This window comes from Nannospalax galili, unplaced genomic scaffold (genome assembly GCF_000622305.1).
Source record: "Nannospalax galili isolate Female #2095 unplaced genomic scaffold, S.galili_v1.0 scaffold769, whole genome shotgun sequence".
Lineage (NCBI taxonomy): Eukaryota > Metazoa > Chordata > Mammalia > Rodentia > Spalacidae > Nannospalax > Nannospalax galili.
The window spans coordinates 249,217-271,541 of NW_008360306.1; the positions used below are offsets into that span (position 1 = coordinate 249,217).

General features: G+C 42.8%; 1 protein-coding gene across 10 annotated transcripts in view; it reads left to right on the forward strand.

The window, feature by feature from the left end:
* Cit (citron rho-interacting serine/threonine kinase) overlaps positions 1-22,325 on the forward strand; it is a 190,177-nt gene that overhangs the window by 149,207 nt on the left and 18,645 nt on the right. For 5 of the 10 annotated variants that reach the window (XM_029559280.1, XM_029559281.1, XM_029559282.1 and 2 more), the window contains 14 exons: positions 799-903; positions 7,604-7,744; positions 8,817-8,924; positions 10,702-10,864; positions 11,151-11,315; positions 14,443-14,580; positions 15,099-15,279; positions 15,456-15,547; positions 16,117-16,221; positions 16,475-16,644; positions 17,306-17,350; positions 17,850-17,930; positions 18,076-18,211; positions 21,050-21,189. In XM_029559280.1, coding sequence (XP_029415140.1) covers positions 799-903; positions 7,604-7,744; positions 8,817-8,924; positions 10,702-10,864; positions 11,151-11,315; positions 14,443-14,580; positions 15,099-15,279; positions 15,456-15,547; positions 16,117-16,221; positions 16,475-16,644; positions 17,306-17,350; positions 17,850-17,930; positions 18,076-18,211; positions 21,050-21,189 — 1,770 coding nt within the window. The remainder of the gene's footprint in view (positions 1-798; positions 904-7,603; positions 7,745-8,816; positions 8,925-10,701; positions 10,865-11,150; positions 11,316-14,442; positions 14,581-15,098; positions 15,280-15,455; positions 15,548-16,116; positions 16,222-16,474; positions 16,645-17,305; positions 17,351-17,849; positions 17,931-18,075; positions 18,212-21,049; positions 21,190-22,325) is intronic. The other 5 variants (XM_029559284.1, XM_029559286.1, XM_008824412.2 and 2 more) reach the window with 3 other exon arrangements.

Sequence of the window (22,325 nt, forward strand, 5' to 3'; positions counted from 1 at the left end):
ATGTTTATTTTAACATGAGGAAAGTACATTTCTTATTTGGAGGTAAATGGACCTTTTTATGTTTAATTTGAAGACTATATTTTTCCTGATGGGCTATTTTTGAAGTATTTAGTAGCCAAGTTCTACCTGTGCAGCTATCCAATGCTGTATTTTCTTAATTTTTTTTTTCTTTTGTGTTTTCTTACTTTGTAAGCCCTGGTAGGTCTTGAACCTGTGTAAACCAGTCTGGTCATGAAACCACAGAGCTCTGCCTGCCTCTGCCTCTGCCTCTTGAGTGCTGGGAGCAAAGGCCTGTGTCATCATGCTCAGGCATACTTTCTTGATCTTACTTTTTTCCCAATAATTTTTTCTTTGCCGTATCTCTCCTATCAACCTTTCATCAGACAGGAAAGTTGCCATCTGTGGACATGTGTAGGGAGGGACCATCCTCGCCTTTTCCACCAGATGTAGGGTCTTTGGGAGAGCTTGGCCATTCTTTTACCCCAGAAGCTATGACACCGTTATGTAGCAAGCACTAGGCACATGATTACGTAGGCTCAGCTAAAGCATATCAAGTAAATTCCTGAGCAGTCATCTTGTTACAACTTACTGTAGCTATACATATCACTATATTATCCCTTAAGATAATTCCTGCCTCATATCTGTGATAGGGACTTTTTTTTTTTATATAAAACATTTATGTACTGACTTTTAGACCTTGATTATCCTTTATATGTGAGGTTTGGGGACACCTAAAAAAGTCTTTAGCATCTAACGTTCCCAAATATGGTGTCATGGCCAATTTTTCCAAATGCCCAGCTCAACGATCTGGAGAAGAAACATGCCATGCTTGAGATGAATGCCCGAAGCTTACAGCAGAAATTGGAGACAGAGCGCGAGCTCAAACAAAGGCTTCTGGAAGAGGTAAGCCATGTGGGAAGGAATATACCATACACGTAGCAAGCACTCAGCACATGATTATTTAGTTAAACTCAGCTAAAGCATGTCAAATAAGTGATGTCAAATAAATAAATCTAAGCCAGTTGGGATTGTGAGGTGGGGGGAGGCAGTGCATGCATGTGAATATGCGGGTATGCATGTCCATGTATGCATGCTGTGCAGAGGCCAGCATGTGGGGTACCTTCCTCTATTGCGCTTTGCCATATTTCACTAAACCAGAAGCTCGTCATTTTTGTGAGCTCCCGACATCTGCCCGTCTCTGTCCCCCAATATTGGGATTATAGGTTAAACACAGTTATGCCCAACTTTTTACAGAGGTGCTGGCGATTCAAACTCAGGTCTGCATGTTTGCATAGCAAATGATCTTACCCACTGAATTGTCTCTTGAACCCCCAGGGGAGATTTTAGAAGAGAAAATTTCTTTTGTTCAGGTCATTAGATTCAAATCAGACATTCAGATTTTGAAACTAGAAATTTTGAGAGCAGGGTGGTCATATAACACTTCCTCTTAGTTAACACAGTAATAGGTCTTGAAAACCAGAGCATCTCTCTGTTATTTCCATCTTCCTGTATGGCGCCTAGTCAATTGTCAAGCCCATCATAGTAAGTATATGCTGAATAGAGGTTTACTAAGCACATGACTGAATGAGTATTGAGTTAAATTGTTCTTTAGAGTTAATATCCAAAGTGTATTAAGTTTCATGCTGACAGAACATTCATGCAAATTAGCTTCCTACACAGGGCAAAGATTTGATCAGATTATGCCAAGTACCAAATTTCATGAGGTCTTTTGAACATGCACTTAATTCAATTAAAAAAAATATGCCCTGATTTTGAGACATAAAATGACAAGCTCAAATTGATCTCCTAAACCTAACCTTTTGTTGTTGCATGTGTCTTTTCTCCGAACTCTGGAAATATTTAAATTGATGATGACTTCCCAATCCCAACCAAAGTCCCATATGTGGAATCACTAATGATTCTTCTTTGCTCATTAGAATTGACCTACAAGGACAAATATACTTCTTAAAGCTGTCTAGTGAGAAGCTAGAGAGAGGGTTCTGTTTAATCCATTGTGAATACGGCAGCTCAATTAGCCAGAATTCCAGTATATGAAACTCAGAGCTCCTGATATACTCTGCTGATGAAAACAGTATGACCATGCTGTTAAGTTTGAGATGTGTAGTGGAATTTTTGCAGGTCTTTTAGGCTTTACTTACGTTGATGTGTTTTATAAAATAGCACTTTAAAAGGTGGGGGATTTGAGGGTGGTCTGAGGTGGATGGTGTTGCTGGTTGTGCAACAATATGAGTGTCTTTGATGCCACTTAAAAATGGCTAAAATGGAGACTAGGGAGATGGCTCAGATGGTAAAGTGCATTCTGTACAAACATAAGGATCTGAATTTGGATCCCCAGCTGGTGGAAGTAACCTGTGTCTGTAGTGCTAAGGGGCAGAGACAGGAAGATCCCTGGGGCTCAATGGCCGTCCAGCCTAGCCAAAAGGGTGAGCTCTGGGTTCAGTGAGAGACTCTGTTTCAAAAAATAAGGTGGGTCTAGTGAGATGGCTCAGTGGATAAAGGCACTTGCCGCCAAGCCTGGTGACCTGAGTTCAGTCCTCAGAACCCTCATGGTAGGTAGGAGGGAACAGACTCTGAAAGTTGTCCTACTTCCGTACACAGAGATAAATACATGCAATAAAAAAAATGCAAAAAGATAAGGTGGAGATAGAGGGAGCTGCCCAGTGTTGGCCTCTGGCCTTCACATACGCACAAAGAAAAACTGGCTAAAACATCATAGTATGCATGAGGCTTACAGTTCAAGTCTTGGCACTGTAAAAAAAAGAAAGAAAAAGGGTAAATGATTAATTTTATGTTACATGCTTTGTCACAACATATAAAAAGTAAAATTAATTTTCTGTGTACAAACAAATATGAATGAAATTCACCAAATAATCCTAAGAACACTGTAGAGGTTGAGTATTCGTTATCCAAAATACTTGGAACCAGAAGTATTTTGGATTTGGGTCTTTGGACTTGAAATATTTGCATGTGTGTAAGATCTCTTGGGGTTGAGACCCAAGCATAAATATGAAATTATGTCTCATATACATCATATACACAGAGACTGAGGGTAATGTTATACCTTGTGTGTGTATGGTACTAGAACTTAAATCTAGGGTCTCATGCGTGCTAGAAAGTGCTGTGCCCCTGAGCTATATCTCCAGCCTTTGTACATTTTTTTTCTTAATATATCTGTGTTTTGATTGTGGCCTATTCCATGAGATCAGTTGTGGAATTTTCTACTCCAGAAGTTCTGGATTTTGGAGCGTTTCAGATTTGAGGTTTTTGGATTAGGATTGGAACCTGTAATAGAACCTGTCAATCTACCAGGAGATCTTTTATGCTGGATGAATAGGCAATGTTCCCACATTAGCACAGGCTGGAAACAGAACAGAAATAATCGATGCTCTCGCATGTCCTATTTTCCATCTGTGGAGGGCGAGCTGGCCCTGACAGCTTCAAGCTTTGGTCCAAGGTTACATGGTGAGTCAGTGGCAAGGCTAGGAATAGAATGCCAGGAGCCTGACTCAGACCCCTCTTCTCACTTGTAACTTGCGTGAGAACATTGCCAGTTTCCCAGGCTGCACCTCACAGAGATGTTCAAGTGCAGGTATCTGGCTAACATTGAGTTCGAACTGGAATTCAGACTGTTGAAACCATTATAAAATAAGAAAGCTGGGTGTGGTGGCGCACGCCTTTAGTCCCAGCACTCTGGGAGGCAGAGACAGGCGGGTCTCTGTGAGTTCAAGGCCAGCCTGGTCTACATAGTGAGTTCCAGGACAGCTGGGGCTACAGGGAGACCCTGTCTCAAAAAAAAAAAAAGATAGAATGATCTTTACACTAAAACATGGTTGGGATCCTGAGTTGTGATGTGTGCTTTATAAGGTTGGCCTCAGTCTAAGTGTGGTCTTCATAGGGATAACAGACTTTGGAAAGAGAAAGAATTGGCCTCAGAATTAGGACTTTTTAATGTTGTCGAAGCTCCCTTCATGACTGACTTCCCCTGCCAAACTTTACTAATGGATCTGTCTGTCTCCTCAGTCCTTTGAAAGTCACGCCAAAGACAAAGGTCCATTTACTATTCAGTTTTATGTCTTACAGGGTTTACACTGAGTTCAATATTGTATAACTGTATTAATTCAACTGTGAACCTAAAAATTTTATAGCCATTTTTGAAAGAGATGTATCTTTGCTCTGGAAATTGTTATTGAGTATGCTAAAGCTGTAATGAAATGCTTCTTCTAAAAAATAAAAAATAATTTTTTAAAGATAAAAAATAAAAGTACCTATATTTAAGGTAATAGCCTCAATAATTATGTGATTTCAAAATAATTCCATTAGAGGAATTCTAGTTATTGAGTACGTTAAAGCTGTAATGAAATGCTTCTTCTAATTAAAAAAAAAAAACCTATGTCCTACTCAGGGCAAAAATCCCTTCTCTGGTGCTTACAGGAAGGCCTTGATGGGCCTCTGCCAGAATCCTTAGAGTGAATGTGGGCATTACAACCTATTTTCTAGCAACTCTAATTGTTAGAAAGTCCTTTCTTATTTTTAATTAAAACCTACACCTTCTACCTATTACTTTGAAGGATATGAAATTAGAAAGTAGTCTGGTAGAAGAGACCAATATTAATAGTTAACGTTATTTAAATTTTTTTTAAAATTATGTGTATGAGTGTCTGTGTGTGTATACCACATGTGTGTGGGTGCCTGTAGAGTCCAGAAGAGGGCATCTTATCCATTGGAGCTTGAGATACAGGTGTGTCAGCCACCTGATGTGGGTGCTAGGAACCAAACTTGGATCCTCTGAAAGAGCCGGCAAGCCCTCTTAACCACTGGACCATCTCTTCAGCCCCAAATTATTTGATCAATAATTAATGTAACCTGAGCTTGGGGATGTAGCTTAGCAGTAGAGTGATTGTGTAGCCTGTATAGGACCTGGATTCAACCCACAGCTATGTATATAAAAGACAAAAAACAAAAACAAAAACAAACAAACCCCAAAACAACACAACCCCTCCCCAGAACGTCAAATGTTTATTTAGTACTTACTTGTGTGTGATGCTCCTTGCTCAGTACGGTGCATGAATTTCCTTCATACTGCCCTTGCAGCAGTCCTACAAGATAACTACTTTGTAGTTTCTGCAATAATTGCATATTCAAACATCTCTCTCAATTTGCCTCTGTTCCAGGTGAAGCATTTTCAAATCCCTCCAGCCTCTGCATGTTCTTTCTGGTAGATCTTTTTAGGAGTTTATGTGATCTCAATGTGGTCTGTGTGTGGTTTTTATGTAGTGGAATATTTCTACCTCTGGACTGTGCACAGCAAGCTTTGGCCAATTATGGGCTTTTTGAGTAATCACACCATTGACACCCATTAATCTATGAAATGATACCTATTCGTCCTCAAAGTTTCTTTTAAGCTTTTTTATGGCCTGTATTTATTCAGTTGAAGGTGGTGGTGGTTTTTTGGACACACGGTCTCCCTGGAGCCTCAGCTGTCCTGAAACTCACTATGTAGACTAGGCTGGCTTCAGTCTCACAGACATTTGCCTGCCTCTGCCTCCCAAGTGCTGGGGTTAAAGGTGTGCATCACTACCCCAGGCTGATGTTTTAAAAATACTCTCCTACTGAATCTTTTCCTGGTCGTTTTGACCCATCTCTGTTGTACACTGCAGTTGTTCCATGCTCCAGTTCTGTCATCCAGTTCCTTACATCACTCTTTCAGTTTCTTTTCTCTCTCATAAAGTTGGACAGGTCTAAGCACATGAGCACATCACTAAGGCCCACCCTAGAGTTAACTCTGGTCCTTAAATATACCTCCATTTGCTTCTCTCTGGGCAGCAGATAAATGGCTTTGAAAAACATTTCATAGGGTATAAGCATCACTCTTAACTTGATTTTTATTATAGTAAATAACTAGCCTATTTCTTGGAAAGCCAATGGACAGTTGACATATTTATTCCGGAGAAATATTTTGAGCCCAGCTGTCACCAAATGGATCCTCGTGCCTATCACATGTTTCTCTGGTTCCTGCTTACTAATTAATGTTGTCGTAAAACAATGGAAGAAACTGAAGAGAAGACCCCACTTCTAGAGAGCATCTTAACTGCTTTCTTTTTCTTTTGTTTTTTTTTTGAGACAAGATCTCCCTGCCCTAGGGAGTTCTGGCCCGGAACTCATTGTGTAAACCAGGCTGGCCTTTTATCTCAGAGACCCACCTGCCTCTGCCTCTGCCTCCCAAGTCCTGGAATTTAAAGGCATGTGCCACCACATTTGGCTTTTCTTTTTCTATTCTTTAAGGGGCTCTGTAGTTTAATTTAGACATTCCAAGTTATGCCGTATAGTAGTTGCTTTCTCTTTGTTGTGACAAAATACTTTACATAAACAGGGGATGTCCCCTTAAAAGGGGAAGTATTTATTTTAGCACACAGTTTCAGAGGTGCAAGTCCTTCATTGTGGGTAGGTCTGGTAGAGCAGAGCAGTTCACATCATGGCAACCAGGAAGCAGAGATGGGGTACAGAACAGGGTTCAGGGCAAGATACAGCCCCCAGTGGCACATCCCCAGTGATTACTTCTTCCAGCTAGGCCACACCTAGTAATACCAGTAATACCATCATGTTTTCAATCAACCAAAGGGCTAGTTAGGTCAGAGCCCTCACGTTCCAGGTCTGCAGAGTCGAGACTGCCAGGGGAGATATTTGGGCTATAGCCAGTATGGTTAGAGTATAACCTGGGTTAGTTGAAATTAAGCAGCATCTCCTTGGAATGGAGCACATTTTAGGAAAGAGAACCATAAAACTGCTATCATTATACCCTGTCCTAATTTCTAGTTGATTTGAATTATAAAGATTGAAGAGATTTTCAACACAAAACTATCTCTATGAAATGGAAAATTTCCCCTGGCTTTTACCAACTCCTGTACTGTATCTAGATCTTCTTTCTTTGTCCCTACACTGCAGAAATATCTCCTATAATTTTGACTATTTATGTACTTGTGGTCAATCATGAAATTAGGGCTGATGTAATTCCTCTTTGTACATGCCATACTGCCTACACAGTGATTTTTTTTTCCTTAAAAACTATTGAAATCCAAGACCCTGTCTCCCCCCCCAAATAGGGACAAGTAGAACCCAGTTGTTGGTGGCATTGATTCTTAGCCTTAGCGATCATGGACTTCCTGTTATCTTGCTGTGCCTCTCATGGTCATGTGATGTGTAGCTATTAAGAGAGCCTTGAAACCTTTTGTTTTTTTTTAAACTGTGTTTTTGCTGGGCGTGGTGGTGCACGCCTTTAATCCCAGCACTTAGGAGGCAAAGGCAGGTGGGTCTCTGTGAGTTCAAGGCCAGCCTGGTCTACATAGTGAGTTCCAGGACAGCTGGGGTTACAGGGAGACCCTGTCTCAAAAAGACAAAAAAACAAAAAGAACACTGAGTTTTCATCATCTCAGAATAGAGAGCAACTAGAAATTCTGGAAGGAGATGGTTTTACAAGTGGAACTTCTGGTGTTATGCTGGAGCTTAATTGGAAATAGGAACCATGTGGGTGCTAATTGTATTCTGTGTGGTGCTAAGCCTTTTGCCATCCCCTTCTCCCTGCTAGCAAGCCAAATTACAGCAGCAGATGGACCTGCAGAAGAACCACATTTTCCGTCTGACTCAGGGGCTACAGGAAGCTCTCGATAGGGCGGATCTGCTGAAGACAGAAAGGAGTGACTTGGAGTATCAGCTGGAAAACATTCAGGTAAGGACCAGTATCTACCTCAAAGGTCTCTGCAGGGGGCTGGGAGATAGTTCAGTGCTGAGCGCTTACCTAGCATGTGTGAGGTCCTGGCTTCCATCACCAGCACAAGAAAAATAGGTCTTGGTACATCAGTAGAGGTCTTTCCATTGTATACTGCGTGTGTTTCTCCAACATTAATCAGGAAAAATTTCAAGCATTCATTGAAGTTGAAAGACTTCCATGGTGACCACCATCACACAGTTATCATTTGATATTTTTTTACTTTTTCATATATTTTTCCATTTTTTTTCTTAAAATTACAAAAAGAAATTGGGCTGGAGAGATGGCTCAGTGGTTAATAACACTGGCCATTTTTGCAGAAGACCTGGGTTCGAGTCCCAGCACCCATATTGTGGCTAACAACTGTCTGTAACTCCAGTTCCAGAGGATCTAATGCCCTCTTCTGTCCTCCGCAGGCATTGCACAACACAGGTGGACTTACCACCTACATGCGAGGAATACACTCATACACATAAAATATAAATAAATAAAAAACAAACCAAAAAAATTACATTTATTTATTTTGAGGGAGTGTATGGGTGTGTGCACATGTGCACATGTGGAGGTCAGAGGACAACTTGTGGGAGTTTGTTCTCTCCTCCTACATTGTAGGTCCTGGGGACTAAGCTCAGATTGTCAGACCACAGGGCAGGCACCTTTACTCCCTGAACCATCTCAGTGCCCCCATCTTTTTTTTTTTTCTCCTTAGAATAAAACTGGGATGAAATAAATGTCCACTTGGTACTGTTTATGTTGAATTTTCCTGTTTGACGTTTAAGGTTCTTTTGTTGTTATTGCTTGGTGTTTGTTTTTTTGAATCAGGGTCTCTCTGTAGCCCCAGCTCACCTGGAACTCAGTATGTAACAAACCCAAGTGACTTTGATCTCACAGAGATCTGCCTGCCTTTGCCTACCAAGTATTGGGATTAAAGGTGTGTGCTACCGCACCCTGAACACCCTTAACCTTAAACTGCCAAATTTAAGTGTACACTTCTATTTAGTTCTGAGGTCATCCTTGTTTCTGTGAATTTTAGGTTCTCTATTCTCATGAAAAGGTGAAAATGGAAGGCACTATTTCTCAACAAACCAAGCTCATTGATTTTCTACAAGCCAAAATGGACCAACCAGCTAAAAAGAAAAAGGTGAGTCGAAGTGCTTGACTGGAGGAAGGTCTTGTCCATCACTTACAACTGGGTTGACACCATTGTTCATAGGAACAGGGAAGAAAGTATTTGCTTCTATTTTGGGTTCAGAAATAGATTTGGATATAATTAGTATAGCCTTTATCAAAGGGAATTATTGCTTAAGATTAGCAAACTATTTTGCACTCTGTTAAGATGGTGATTTTTTTTTTTTTTCCATCCACAGAGGAGGTGGGGTTGCCATAGTGGGTCATCTGTAGAGAGAGGTTTTATGCATAGGTCAAACATCAAAATTCCAAACGGGTTTGAAGGTCTTGTGTATAGGACTCTGGATGGGTTGGGCAGGTCACAGTATGGGGTTTTGTAGAGATTGGTAGGTTTTGAGCAGCTCTTGGGTTGCTTGTATATGTCTCAGGAAGCACTAAGAATGATGAATTTTGCTGTCTAGCTCAGGCTAGACTTGAACTTGTAATCCTCTTGCTTCAGTCTTCTGAGTACTGGGATTTCAGGTATGGCCCTATCACACTGGCCAGTTTAGTACTTTTACTTGGGTAACAAAGATTCAAGGAGTTGGAATGACCTGCCTAAAACTTGACTTAGATAGCTATTTATTTTACCAACTGCACCAACTAGTTTACATTGTAATAGATAAATGAAAACTGTGGATGAAAAGCCAGCCATGATGAATGGCACCCTAGGTTCAATTCCCAGTATTCCCCCTGCAGAAAAACCATAAAACAACCCAGCTATGGACAGGGTTATATGAAAGTTCATGTGGGAAGGTTGCTCTTTTTAAGCCCAGCCCATGCCTTCCCCAACTACTGTAGCTTTTCTCCTAGGTGGACCAAGTGTTCTCCTTCCAGAAAGGTCTCTAAGGAGCTTGCAGTTTCTTCCCAAAGGCCTTAGAGAACCATAGTGGCCATGGCAGCATTTTCACAGTAAAGGGTTTGACTTAGACTTTCTAGAAGAAAGGGGTGGCGGACTGAAGTCCATGACTGGCCTCGGTGCCACCTTTACTGTTAAGGGGTTGAGCGCAGCGGTCAGAGGCTGCCTCCTACTAAGTTCTGGCCATGTGGAAGATTTTTCTTACATACCATGTTACCATATATGCTTGCTATACTCATGATACTTAATCTTTTTTATTTTAGCAGCGGACTGTTGTCTGATTGTGTCATTGATGTAGTTAGGGTGTTTCCGTTTATTTTTCTTTCAGTTAATTTTTTTGTCAGATACATTATTCTGTTTTCTTTCTTCCATGTACAGTAAATGTTTCCATTTGAATTTTTTTAGTAACCCCTTGCTTTGACATCATTTTAGCATTTGTTTTCAAATTTTGCTTTTTTTTTTTTTCTTTTTTTTAAATAAAACACCACTCTCTGTGTCTTGTCACCAAGCACCATGAGACAAGTTCAAAGACGAGAGACCCCTGCACACCTCTCCCAGCTCCATACTCCATCTCTCCTGATTCCATTTTCTGAGGGGGAAAGCGTCCCGGGAAATGACTCCTGTCTTGGGAATGCTAAAGGAAGAGGTGGTGGCAGTTCAAGCATCTTTAACTCTCTTGGTGAAAATTCCGCACCACTTTTTTTTCAGCTGACTGGAATGGGCTGAGGCTCAGCCTCCCCTTCCCCCCCTTCACATGCCATTTTTCCTAAACACACTTACAGTGAGTATGTGCCTGGCCTTGGTGGCTTGCTCCTCCCGAGTCAGCTTTCCTTTAGCTTGGGTACAGTGCCAGTTTCTAGGAGTTAGGAGATATCTCTGTTTCCATTGCTAGGGTTTATTTAGTCGACGGAAAGAGGACCCTGCTTTGCCCACACAGGTTCCTCTGCAGTACAATGAGCTGAAGCTGGCCTTGGAGAAGGAGAAAGCACGCTGTGCAGAGTTGGAGGAAGCCCTTCAGAAGACCCGCATCGAGCTGCGGTCTGCCCGGGAGGAAGGTAGGGGTTCTTGGAAAAGCATTCAAAGCTATAGACAAGGCAAATGACCATTCTCCATGAGACTGGCCGAGACCAGTTGCATCTCTGTTTATGACCCAAGAGTTTTCAGTCCAGATGTCATGCAAGTCTGAGCAATTTCCAGCTTCCTTGGTGTTACCAAGTTAGCATGGCATCTGTTGATTTGGTCCTGGGTTCTTAAAAAGCAGCCCATGGGCATTTTGCCCACTTAGTCTGGTCCACTAAGTAGCTCAGCTGACTGAAAAGTATTGTACTGGTATCTCTGCAGCTGCCCACCGCAAAGCCACAGACCACCCACACCCATCTACGCCAGCCACTGCGAGGCAGCAGATCGCCATGTCTGCCATTGTGCGGTCACCTGAGCATCAGCCCAGTGCCATGAGTCTGCTTGCCCCGCCATCCAGCCGAAGAAAGGAGTCTTCAACTCCAGAGGGTATGCTCTTGTCTTAGTCCATTTTTTTATTGCCGAAACAAAATATCCAGGACTAGATAGTTTATAAAGAAAAGAAGTTGTGATTGAGCTCAAGATTCTGGAGGCTGAGAAATCCAAGAACAGCATCTGGTGAGGGCCTCATGCTGCATCCCAACTTGGCAAAGGGCACCGTAAGGTGAGGCAGAGAAAGCTTGCTAGTTCAGGTTCCTTTTCTTCTTGTAAAACCACCGGTATAATTATGGGAAACTTGTCCTCATGACTTCATCTAACCCTCCTTATCCCCCAAAGGCTTCACCTTAAATACCATCAGTATCTGAATTTGAGGATCAAGGTGAGAACTCTTCTGGGACTCATCCATTCTTAAGGGGTGGTTGGAGTTGTATAGATCTTTTTTTTTCCTTTGTTTTTTTTTTTTTACCTTTTAAGAAGTGTAAATTTTTGCCATGTGTGGTGATGCATGCCTTTAGTGCCAGCACTTGAGAGGCAGAGGCAGATGGAGTTCCAGTCAGTTGGGGCTACAAGGAGACCCAGTCTCAAAACAAATAAGTCCAGGCTTTTGAAATTCGTAGGAAATGCTAAGGAGTTTCCTTTCCCCATTCATTACTCAGCATCAACCATTGAATTTTTGAGCAATCATTCATGGACATATACACGGCAGTATTCATGATGTACCTGATATGAATGTATTTAAAGAACATGAGGACATTAACATGCTTTTCTTAGCTCCCCCTTTTAAAATATCATTCACTGTGCTGTACACCATAAGATACCTTATAGTTTTGTTTAGTGTTTCTTATTAGGGCCTTTGGATTTCTGTCTTGAAAAGGACTTCACAGTATCCACGATATAGGTATATGAGTCATCTATTAAACCAGACCCCTGCTGATGGTTATTAGGTTGTTTCTAGTCTCTTGTTACCACATATACTCTGTAGCGGATATCCTATACCTTCATCAGCGTTGTGACTGTGGAATTAACTCTTGGGAAACGAAGCATTGGGGAAAAGGTTATATGCATTTCAAATGTTACCAACGTGTGGTCAGTTTATGACCACGGACAGGGTAAAGCATTTTCTTTGTGGTCTCAAAAGTACTCTGTCACCTAGAGTTGTTAAGGACTTTTCAAAAGGCCAAGGAAAATGGTTTGAAAACCCTTGGGGAGAGCAGAATAGTGCTGAGGTTTAGCATTCTGGCTTTGCCATCAAACCTACTTTGGTTGTGAATTTTAATGATTTTTGTCTCATGGTGGTTGTTTTCCTCCAAACAAGGTATCATCTTTTTCCTGTTTATATCATGCCTTGGTCAAAGAGCTTTACTGGAGTAAAGTCATCCACAGTGGGAAAGAGCTGTTCCTGGCTGGGCTTTCCATTGCCAGGCTTCATGGGGTGGCTTCTCTGGGCCTGTACAGGTCCCCAAGTTCCTCCTTGGTGTGTCCCACACCTTTTCGGTGTCACTGTGATTCATGTTATTGATTTCTTACAAATACCTGAGAAGGGAAGTGGGGTAATCTGATGGAGACCCAAGCAGGAAAGGGTGTAGAAATCTATTCTGAGCTTTTCTCTGTGTAAAATTCCTCTGATTACTTAGGTCACTGTTGAGAGAGATCTAATTAAATGGGGGGAAAAGTCAGCCCTGTTGATTTTTTTTTAAATTAAAGATTTTTATTTTATTTATGTGCATGTGTACTCATTTGTGTGAATATATGCCATGCCATGAGAGTGCAGGTGGCTACAGAGACCAGAAGAGGGCATTGGATCCCCTGGAGCTGGAGTTATAGGTGGTTGTGAGCTGCCCAATGTGGGTGATGAGAGCCAAACTTGGATCCTAACAGACTAGAATATATATATGTAAGAATCAGTAGTTCTCTGGGCCCAAAACATTGAATTTTGAATAAAAAATTACTCATGAAAAAAATGGACATAAAAGAAGTCTTCAGTCTCTTTTTACATTTAATAACTAAATAGTTTCAAAACATGACAAAAAAATAACAGTTTCAAAAGCTTTCTAAATTTGATGCTGTAAAAAATTTTAGTTTGTGAGTTCATCTGGAAAAGTGCTTTAATAACTAAAAGATTTACAAAATTAATGATCATCAGCCTTCTACTAGGAATTTGTTCTTACATGAAAAAAGAATTATCAGATCATGGAGGTCATAAGTTAATTCATAATCAATCTAGATGTATGTACAATAATTTTATAATTAATGTTTTAATAGCTTTAAGATAGAATTTTCATGTTCTATAAGTCACTGACTTAAAATGCATGCTTCAGTGTTTTTTAGTACATTCACAAGATTGTATAATCATCATCTCACTGATTTTTGAACCCTCTCTGACGACCTCTGAATTCTTAGGCAGGCATTCTTCGTTCTTGCCTCTTCCTGACCCTTGGCAACCACATATTTAATGTTTTTCTGTGGATTTGCTTTTTGGGGTCTTTCAAACCAATGGAATCATTCTACATGTAGCTTTCTGTTGTTTTGTTTGTTTGCTTTAAACACAACATCTTGTCTTTGAGATTCACCCATCAGCACCCCATATCTCTTCACGACTGAATAATATGTCATCATCAGGCTGTTGCCTCTTATCCATTAATCTCCTGGGTCACTTGAGTTGTTTCCACTTTCTGGCTGTCATAAGTTGTGCCCCTGTGATATTTATGCAGCAGTTTTGTAGGTTCATATATTTTTAATCCTCTTGTGTAGAAATCTAGGGGTGGAATTGCCGGGTCATGTAATTTTATGGTTAACTTTGAGGACCTGCAAGACTGGCTTCCCAAAGGGTTGCAGCATTTCATACTTTTGTGGGGACAGTGTGGAGGATGCCATTTCTCTACATTTTCATCAACTTTTGTTTTCCATTTTTTGAATTCTAGATGCCCTGGTGTAAAGGCATCTCACTGTGATGGTTTTAATTTGCATTTTCCTAAAGCCCAATGACACTGAGCATCTTTTCAGGTGCTTTTGGGCCATTCATCCTTTTTGGGGAAATGTTTGTTTATTCAGGTTGCCGAGTTGTGTATGTGTTCTAGATACAAATCCTAATTGGAAACATGCTTTTCAAATACTGTTATCACATTCTGTGGACTCTCTTTTCACTTTCACTTAATGATAACTTTTTTCCCTTTAGAATTTAATCGGCGTCTTAAGGAGCGCATGCACCACAATATTCCTCACCGATTTAATGTTGGACTGAACATGCGAGCCACGAAGTGTGCTGTGTGTCTGGATACTGTGCACTTTGGACGCCAGGCATCCAAATGTCTTGGTAAGAGCAGTGGTCGTGCATCTGTGCTGGGCACCTGTGCATCTCCATCTGTAAAACCATCAGATAGAGGCGATACTTTAAAGCTGTCATGTAATGAGTTCACTGCTGAGCTTTTCACTTCAGTGGGAGCACAACATTTTTCCTGTTAAAGCAATGATTTCTAAAGCTCATGACTCAAGTCAATGTGCAAAATACATCCATCTTTGTTAATTTCCAGCCCCTTAGTATCTGGCTGGTCTCTCCCTCCCTGGTTCCAACTGAAATATGCAAATATGTTTTTGTACACACCTGTTTGTGGTCAGCTTGGATTGAAGCCAGGAAACCTGGGTGGAGGGCAGTAGCTCTCTCGTGTCCTTTCTCTGTAGGGGCCTGGCACCTGGGAAAGCATAGGGATTTCCTGTGTGCAGGGCATGGCTGGAGGACCTGGCTGGGGTGGAGCAGCTCTGGGCCTGGCTGCAGGGAGGAACTGTGAAAGCTCAGCTGAGCTTGTTTTCCGGTTGTTCACTGCTCTCCCCTAGAATGTCAGGTGATGTGTCACCCCAAGTGTTCCACCTGCTTGCCAGCCACCTGTGGCCTACCTGCTGAATATGCCACACACTTCACCGAGGCCTTCTGCCGTGACAAAATGAACTCCCCGGGTCTCCAGAGCAAGGAGCCCAGCAGCAGCTTGCACCTGGAAGGGTGGATGAAGGTGCCCAGGTACCACTGCAGGGCTGCCTGGGCTCAGGCTGGTGTTGGTGTGGAGGGTCACAAGCCATTTCCACTCTTGGTGTTTTCTAGGGAAGTGTCTTCTTGAGGAACCCTTCCTCCTACCTTCTGTTCCAGTCTGACCCATCAGAGTTCATACATTTTCGTGTCCATCTGTCTTCTCCTAGGAATAACAAACGAGGACAGCAAGGTTGGGACAGGAAGTACATTGTCTTGGAGGGATCAAAAGTTCTCATCTATGACAATGAAGCCAGAGAAGGTAAATGAATGGTTCAGGGGGGATTTCATTGCACGGGGCTAACCCAGGACTCCCAGTGTGAAGGCTTTGTTCCTTTTTTGTTGGTTTTTGTTTTGGTTTGGTTTTGGACCGCCTCGAAAGCCTTCTACACTTCTACACTTTTGAAAGTTAAAAGCCGAATGACTTCTCTAAAGGTTATTGGTGCGATACTCACGTCTATAGGTCTCCCCCCTGAAGAACCCGCAGGGTGCCGCCCCGAAGATTCCACCTGCTAATACACCAGAGAACTTCTGCCTGTCAACTAGCTCATAAATCCGCAACGTCATCAGAAAGTTGACTGTGCCACTCATCTGACACACTTTATTTTTTTTTATCTTCCCTCTCTGCCTTCTCTGCACACCTTTTCTTTCTTTGTCTTGTGCGCTCTCTTCATATGCATTTCTTGTTTCCATCTCTTCTTTCTCCCCTCCCCTTCCCTCTTTCTCCTCCTCTCCCTTCCCCTCCCCCTCGTCCTTCTTCTCTCTCTCCTCTTCCCTCGTTCTTGGTCCTGTTCTTTTGTTTTTCTTTCTGCCCTTCCTCTTTGTACCAAGCTGGACAGAGGCCGGTGGAAGAATTTGAGCTGTGCCTTCCCGATGGGGATGTATCTATTCATGGTGCCGTTGGTGCTTCTGAACTCGCAAATACAGCCAAAGCAGGTGAGTAGGAACTGGAAGTGCCCTGCCCTGGCGGGGTGGGGGTAGGGGGCTGGGTTTGACAGATGAGGAAAGGCTGGAGGGGGATGTGATGGAGGTTGACTCTGCCATGAAGGACCAACTTTCTTGACTCCTTCAACTTGATGGGAACTGGGAGTTTGCCAGGTTTGGTGGGATTCTGATCCCTCAAGGCCACCCTGTCAATGGGAACTGGGGAAATCCACACCCAATCCTGTGCATTTCTGAAATCTTCTAGATGTTCCATACATACTGAAGATGGAGTCTCACCCTCATACTACCTGCTGGCCCGGAAGAACCCTCTACTTGCTCGCACCCAGCTTTCCTGACAAACAGCGCTGGGTCACAGCCTTAGAATCAGTTGTTGCAGGTGGGAGAGTTTCTAGGGAAAAGGCAGAAGCCGATGCTGTGAGTATGACTGTGGGTACTGGGGCTTCTTTGCAGGGTGGTGACGTGGGCCCTGACCTTAATGATGGGAATCCCATTGCCTCTCTGAGAGGTGATGGCTGCAGCTCGGACCATGACCAGGACTGTTGTGGTATTGGAGGTACAGGCTCTAGGCAGCAGTAGGCCTCCCTCAGCTCTACTACAGCGGGGAAAACTGCAGTGTCAGCCTGATTGTAGTATCACAGGAGCTATAGTGCTTTAAGGAAGTCTGTCCTTCTGTGACTCAGATGAGGTCCTCAAGTCACAGGCAGTTTGACCACCAACTGTGAAGCAGCAGGAGGGCCTGCCAACAGGAACCTGTACTTCAGGAAGGCTTTTTGTAACCTTTCTGGCTGCTTCTGCAGTGTTTGCTCTTCCGTAGGCAGGTCTGAAATCCTACTTGTCCTTAAATGTTAGAAATGTAGGTGTGCCTTGATTGGCATCACTCCCCCTGGAATGTTCCAGGGTGCGGGCGGCGCTCATTGCTCATTGGCGTTTGCTGCTGACGATCAGACAGCCTTTTTCAGATACAGAGCAGTTGGAAAATTCTTAACCATGAGCCTCCTGGAGAGGCTTGTTTAGATGAACTGTCTTGTTTCATGCATGAGCCCTTTACTGAAGTCTACGTTAATGTGTGCAATAGGCTTGTGACCATATTTCCTCTGAGTGTCTGCCTGCGTGGCTTCAGGTAAAAAGTACCAGAGGTATCGTTCGCTGCTGACACCATGCTTTGTTATGCTTTGCTGTGGCCTAGCTGGGCAAGCAGCCTTCCTAATGACTTGCTAACCCTCTATAGCTTTAATTTATCAGTTGCTATCCCATAATGCCCTGTGCCTAGGTCCCCACCTACTGTGTGTCTAAGCCAAGTTATAACTCTGAAACTAATTAACAGCTGCCCCAGAAAGACCAATAACACCCATGTCTTACCTTTGGAACACAGATCAAAATATGGGGCCAGAGGCTGGGGATGTGGCTCCATGGTAGAGTAGCATGCTTAGCATATGTGCCTAGCATCTGGGTTCAGGTTCCAGCACTGGGAATAAAAAAGTGGGGCAAACAGGGAGCAGATGTGTGTTTCTAAGTTTGTCTTTAAACTTGCTTCTCTCTGGATGATTTGGCTATATACAGTTTGATCTCACTGTCTCCTTTTCTTCTGTTTCTTTTTTTTTTCTTTTACACATGAAAAGAAATTACTTGGAAACTCTCTGCTGAAACTGGAGGGTGATGACCGGCTCGACATGAACTGTACCCTGCCCTTCAGCGACCAGGTACATTCTCCAGGCAGTGTGCTTAGGTGTCCGACTGCAGTCACACACTGTCAGGAAACAAGGGGCGGTGGTTTGGCTTTGTAGCTCTTCAAGCTGGAATTGTCATGGTGACAGATGTTCTGTCTTTGGACTTCTGCCCTCACAGGTGGTGTTGGTGGGCACCGAGGAAGGGCTTTATGCACTGAATGTCTTGAAAAACTCCTTAACCCACATCCCAGGAATTGGAGCAGTCTTCCAAATTTATATCATCAAGGACCTGGAGAAGCTCCTTATGATAGCAGGTGGGAGGCCCAGGACACAGCCTTTTTGTTTAATTTTACAGACAACAATTTGAGAGCTGAATTTCATGCTGGTGATACAGAAAGAGAAGGCCTCCTGGTAGCTGGTTGGAGCAGCAGGTTGGCTCCTTTCTCTGTGAGTCTGTTGATGCCAAGCCTCAACTTTGTCCACATTTAATTCCCTTTCAGTGTTCAGACACAATCTGAGATTCCCAAAGAACACCTTACTGTTATGCCAAGTAAGAATGCTGTGTCAGCATTCATCACTGTTATGAAATACCTGAGACAGGCTGTTGATGAAGAGAAGAGGTCTATTTATGTCACAGCTCTGGAAGTTCAGAAGTCCAAATGGCATAGTGCTGGCTTGGTGAGAGCTCCTCCTCGGCTGCCTCACCTTATGGCAGCCAGCAGGGCAGGAGCAAGTACAGGAATTGGCTGACTGTGTCAGCACATAGAAGTGGGTAGAGCCAGGCTTGTTTCTTTAACAGTCCTTTCCTGAGAGCTACCTTCCAAGAGTGTGCTCTCAGTGACCTCCCATTAGGCTCTCACTACCTCTTAAAGGCTTCCTGGCACCTCTCAGCAGCAAGACATTGGGGACCAAGCCTCCAGTCACATGGACCCTTGAGTAATCCCCAAACCATATCTAAACCATAATAAATGCCAAGCCTCAAAGATTATGTCACACTTTTTCTTTTGGACAGGGTCTCATGTTGCCCAGGCTGGCCTTGATCCTCCTTCCACCTCTCAAGGGTTGGAATTCCTGGCAGGCACCACCTTGCCAGGCATCAAGCCCTTTGTTCTAATTGCATCAGTCCCAGTGTGGGCCATGACCGCTGCACATGATCACTACATGGTTACTACCAGATCTTGAGTTGGTCAGTGCTGATAGACCCTTCATCTGGATTTACCACTTACTTTTTGTTACATTTTGTTACAGGTCTTTTCTCTCTGTCTCTCTCTCTCTTTCTCTCTCTCTCTCTCTCTACACACACACACACACACACACACACACACACACACACACGCACGCACGCACGCACACATTGTCCTGAACCATTTCAGTTAATTATAGTTATGATCCCCCAAGTTCATCAACATATGAACCTATGAACCAGGGACATTCTTTCACATGACTGTGACCTATTTTTACCTTCATTATTTGTTAACAGTACTTTTAAGACAGTGCCTCATTCGTCCCAGGCTGGCCTCGAACCCTCTGTGTAGCTGGAGGATGACCTTGTACTTCTTTTCCTCCTGCCACTACCTTCTGAGTGCTGAGTGTACAGGTGTGTGCCACCACAGCTGGTCTCTGTGGTGTTGGGATGGAACCCAACACTTCATGTATACCAGACAAGCACTGTGTCAACTGAACTACATTCCTCACCTCCCCTGCCCTTTAAAGGAAAAACCATAATTTATTGCCTTAGTGTTCAAAATAACCCTGCTTAGATCTTGTTTCAGGTATGGCTAGATCCATAGAGTGAGTAAATATGGCAAGGCACTGACTTTTTCTGGATCTTGGCGCTTGCCTTGCCTTCTTCTCCCTCCCTGGCCTCTTCCCTTCCTAATTCATACAACAGCTTTAGACTCCCACCAAAATGGAGAGGAAGGTACAGAGATGTCCTGTGTACCCATCCTCTTCATGTACACAGCCTGCTGCATCATCACTATCCACACCAGACTGCACATTTGTTGCTTTTGAGAAACCCACACAAGCATCATTATCACCCAAGCAAAGCACATAGTTGACATTAGGGTTTGCTCAGTGCTCTACATTGCCTAGTCACATGTATCATATGGTATCATACAGAATAGTACATGGTACGATTTTTGCATTCAGGAAATTTAGCCTTTGCTGTAATACAGCTATCTAATCTATTACCCATGGTTGGATATTTTTTAAAAATATTTTATTTATTATTTTTATTTTATGTGTATGAGTGTATTTTCTGCATGTATGTGAGTGCACCCATGTCGTGCAGTGCCGCAGAGGTCAGAAGAGGGCTTCGGATTCCCCTGGAACTGGAGTTAAGGACGGTTTGTAGATGCCATGTGGGTGCTGGGAACCGAACCCACGTCCTCTGCAAGATCAGCCAGTGCTCTCAACCGCTGGCTGAGCCATCTCTCCAGCCCCCGTGGCTGGATTTTTAAGGGTAGCCATGATTAAAAAAATTTTTTCTGTGCTAATCCACCATCACTCATTATCCAACCCAGGATTACACACAGTACTTTTAATTGTGTCTTCACTCTGGAACAGTTCCATCCTTCCTTTGTCATGACATGAATATATTTGGATGGTCCAAGCCTGGTGTTTTATAGTGTCTCCCCTCATTGCCCCATAAAGCATTCTTTCCTTTATTAGCAACATGTTTGAAATTCAGCTGACATTCTCTAATTTTATGTATGCAAAATTATTCCCTCTGAATTTTAAAAGGTCATATGGTTTCATTTTAGATGGGCTCAAATGATGACTGTTTATGGGTTGAGTTTCCTTATCAGAAAATCCCAAATACTACACTGTCTAAAGCCTCAGGTGCCAGCACAATGCCACAGATAGAAAGTTCCATAATCCCAGACAGGCTTCAAGCAAATCACAAGGGCCCAGAAAGTACTGTGAAATGTAAAGGAATTTTGTGTGTACATTTGGGTCCTATCCCCATTTGTTGTATGTAGACAACTGTTGCAGAATCCGAGTACTTTTAAAACCCCGTGCATTTTAATGGGAGGTGCCCTCTAATCTGCCTACACACCCTCTCGTGGTTTCTTTGTCTAGAACTTGAGTTCCCTCTGTGACTTCACGTCAGGGCCTTACCCTGACAGCCGCTGTTCCTTCCCTCTCAGGAGAAGAGCGGGCCCTGTGTCTGGTGGACGTGAAGAAAGTGAAGCAGTCCCTGGCACAGTCGCACCTTCCCGCCCAGCCGGACATCTCACCCAACATATTTGAAGCTGTCAAGGGCTGCCACTTGTTTGCTGCTGGCAAGGTAAACTGCCCTCAAGCCCCTGCTGGCAGAATGTTCTAGAAATCAGTGGCACGTCTCTTCCCACAGAACTTACTGAGTTGACTTTGAAAATTGGGTGTCTCAGACCAGGTTAAGTCTCTGCTACTTCTTTTTGGCATGTAAATAGTTTGGGTAGTGATGAAGTTTGCCCAGGCTTTGAATCTGAAGGAAATGTCTGAGAAACATGAGAATAAAGTTAGTGAAAGTAAAGGATGATCCATAGTTTTAAAGTATGTGTGTGTATGATGAGCTTTTAAAATTAATGGGCTGGAGAGATAGCCAAGTGGTTAAGATGCTGCTCTTGCAGAGGATGGGAGTTCAGTTCCTAGTACCTATGATGGGTGTCTCATAATTGCCTGGTAATCCAGCTCCAGGGGATCGGATTGCCCTCTTCTGTCCTCAGACACTCACACGTATATGCTCACAGACACACATACACGTAAAATACAAAATAAATCTTTAGAATAATATAAAGTGGAACCTTATGTCTAAATTGAACGAAAGGGTGTTTATTACTAGAAATTTACAAATTCTAATTTATGATTTTTATTTAGTTGTGTCTACTAAGTTATGTCTGTCAGGGAATGGTTCTAGGACCGCCCCCCCTTGCAGCCTAGCAAAATTCAGGGATGCCCCAGCCCTTTCTTCTGTGTGGCATGATGGAGTGTTTTCATATAATCCTATACATCTTCCCATGGCCTTTAACTCATCTCTAGATTACTTATAACACTAAATGCTGTTAAATTGTTGTTATGCTGTATCACTTAGGGTATAATCTCAAGAAAAGTTCTTAGCATGTTCTGAACAGACATCATTCCCCTGCCCCAAATATTTTCTATTTATGTTGGCTGAATCTACATCCTCAGAGCCCCGAGGGTGCCGAGAGCCAACCGTATAAAGTGAAACCACTTTGCCAGAACTCAAGTGAATTTTCTTGTGGTTTTTAGCATACTGAGATTTCACACATAAATACACTTACTTGTTTGCATCTTTAAAATTTTTTCTTTGAAAAAGCTAAGACTGTATAGGTGTGTACACGCACACATACATGATGCTAATGGCATCGGAACCAAGCATTTGTAGAGCTCCTGATACTGTTGGATTTCTGCCATAAACCC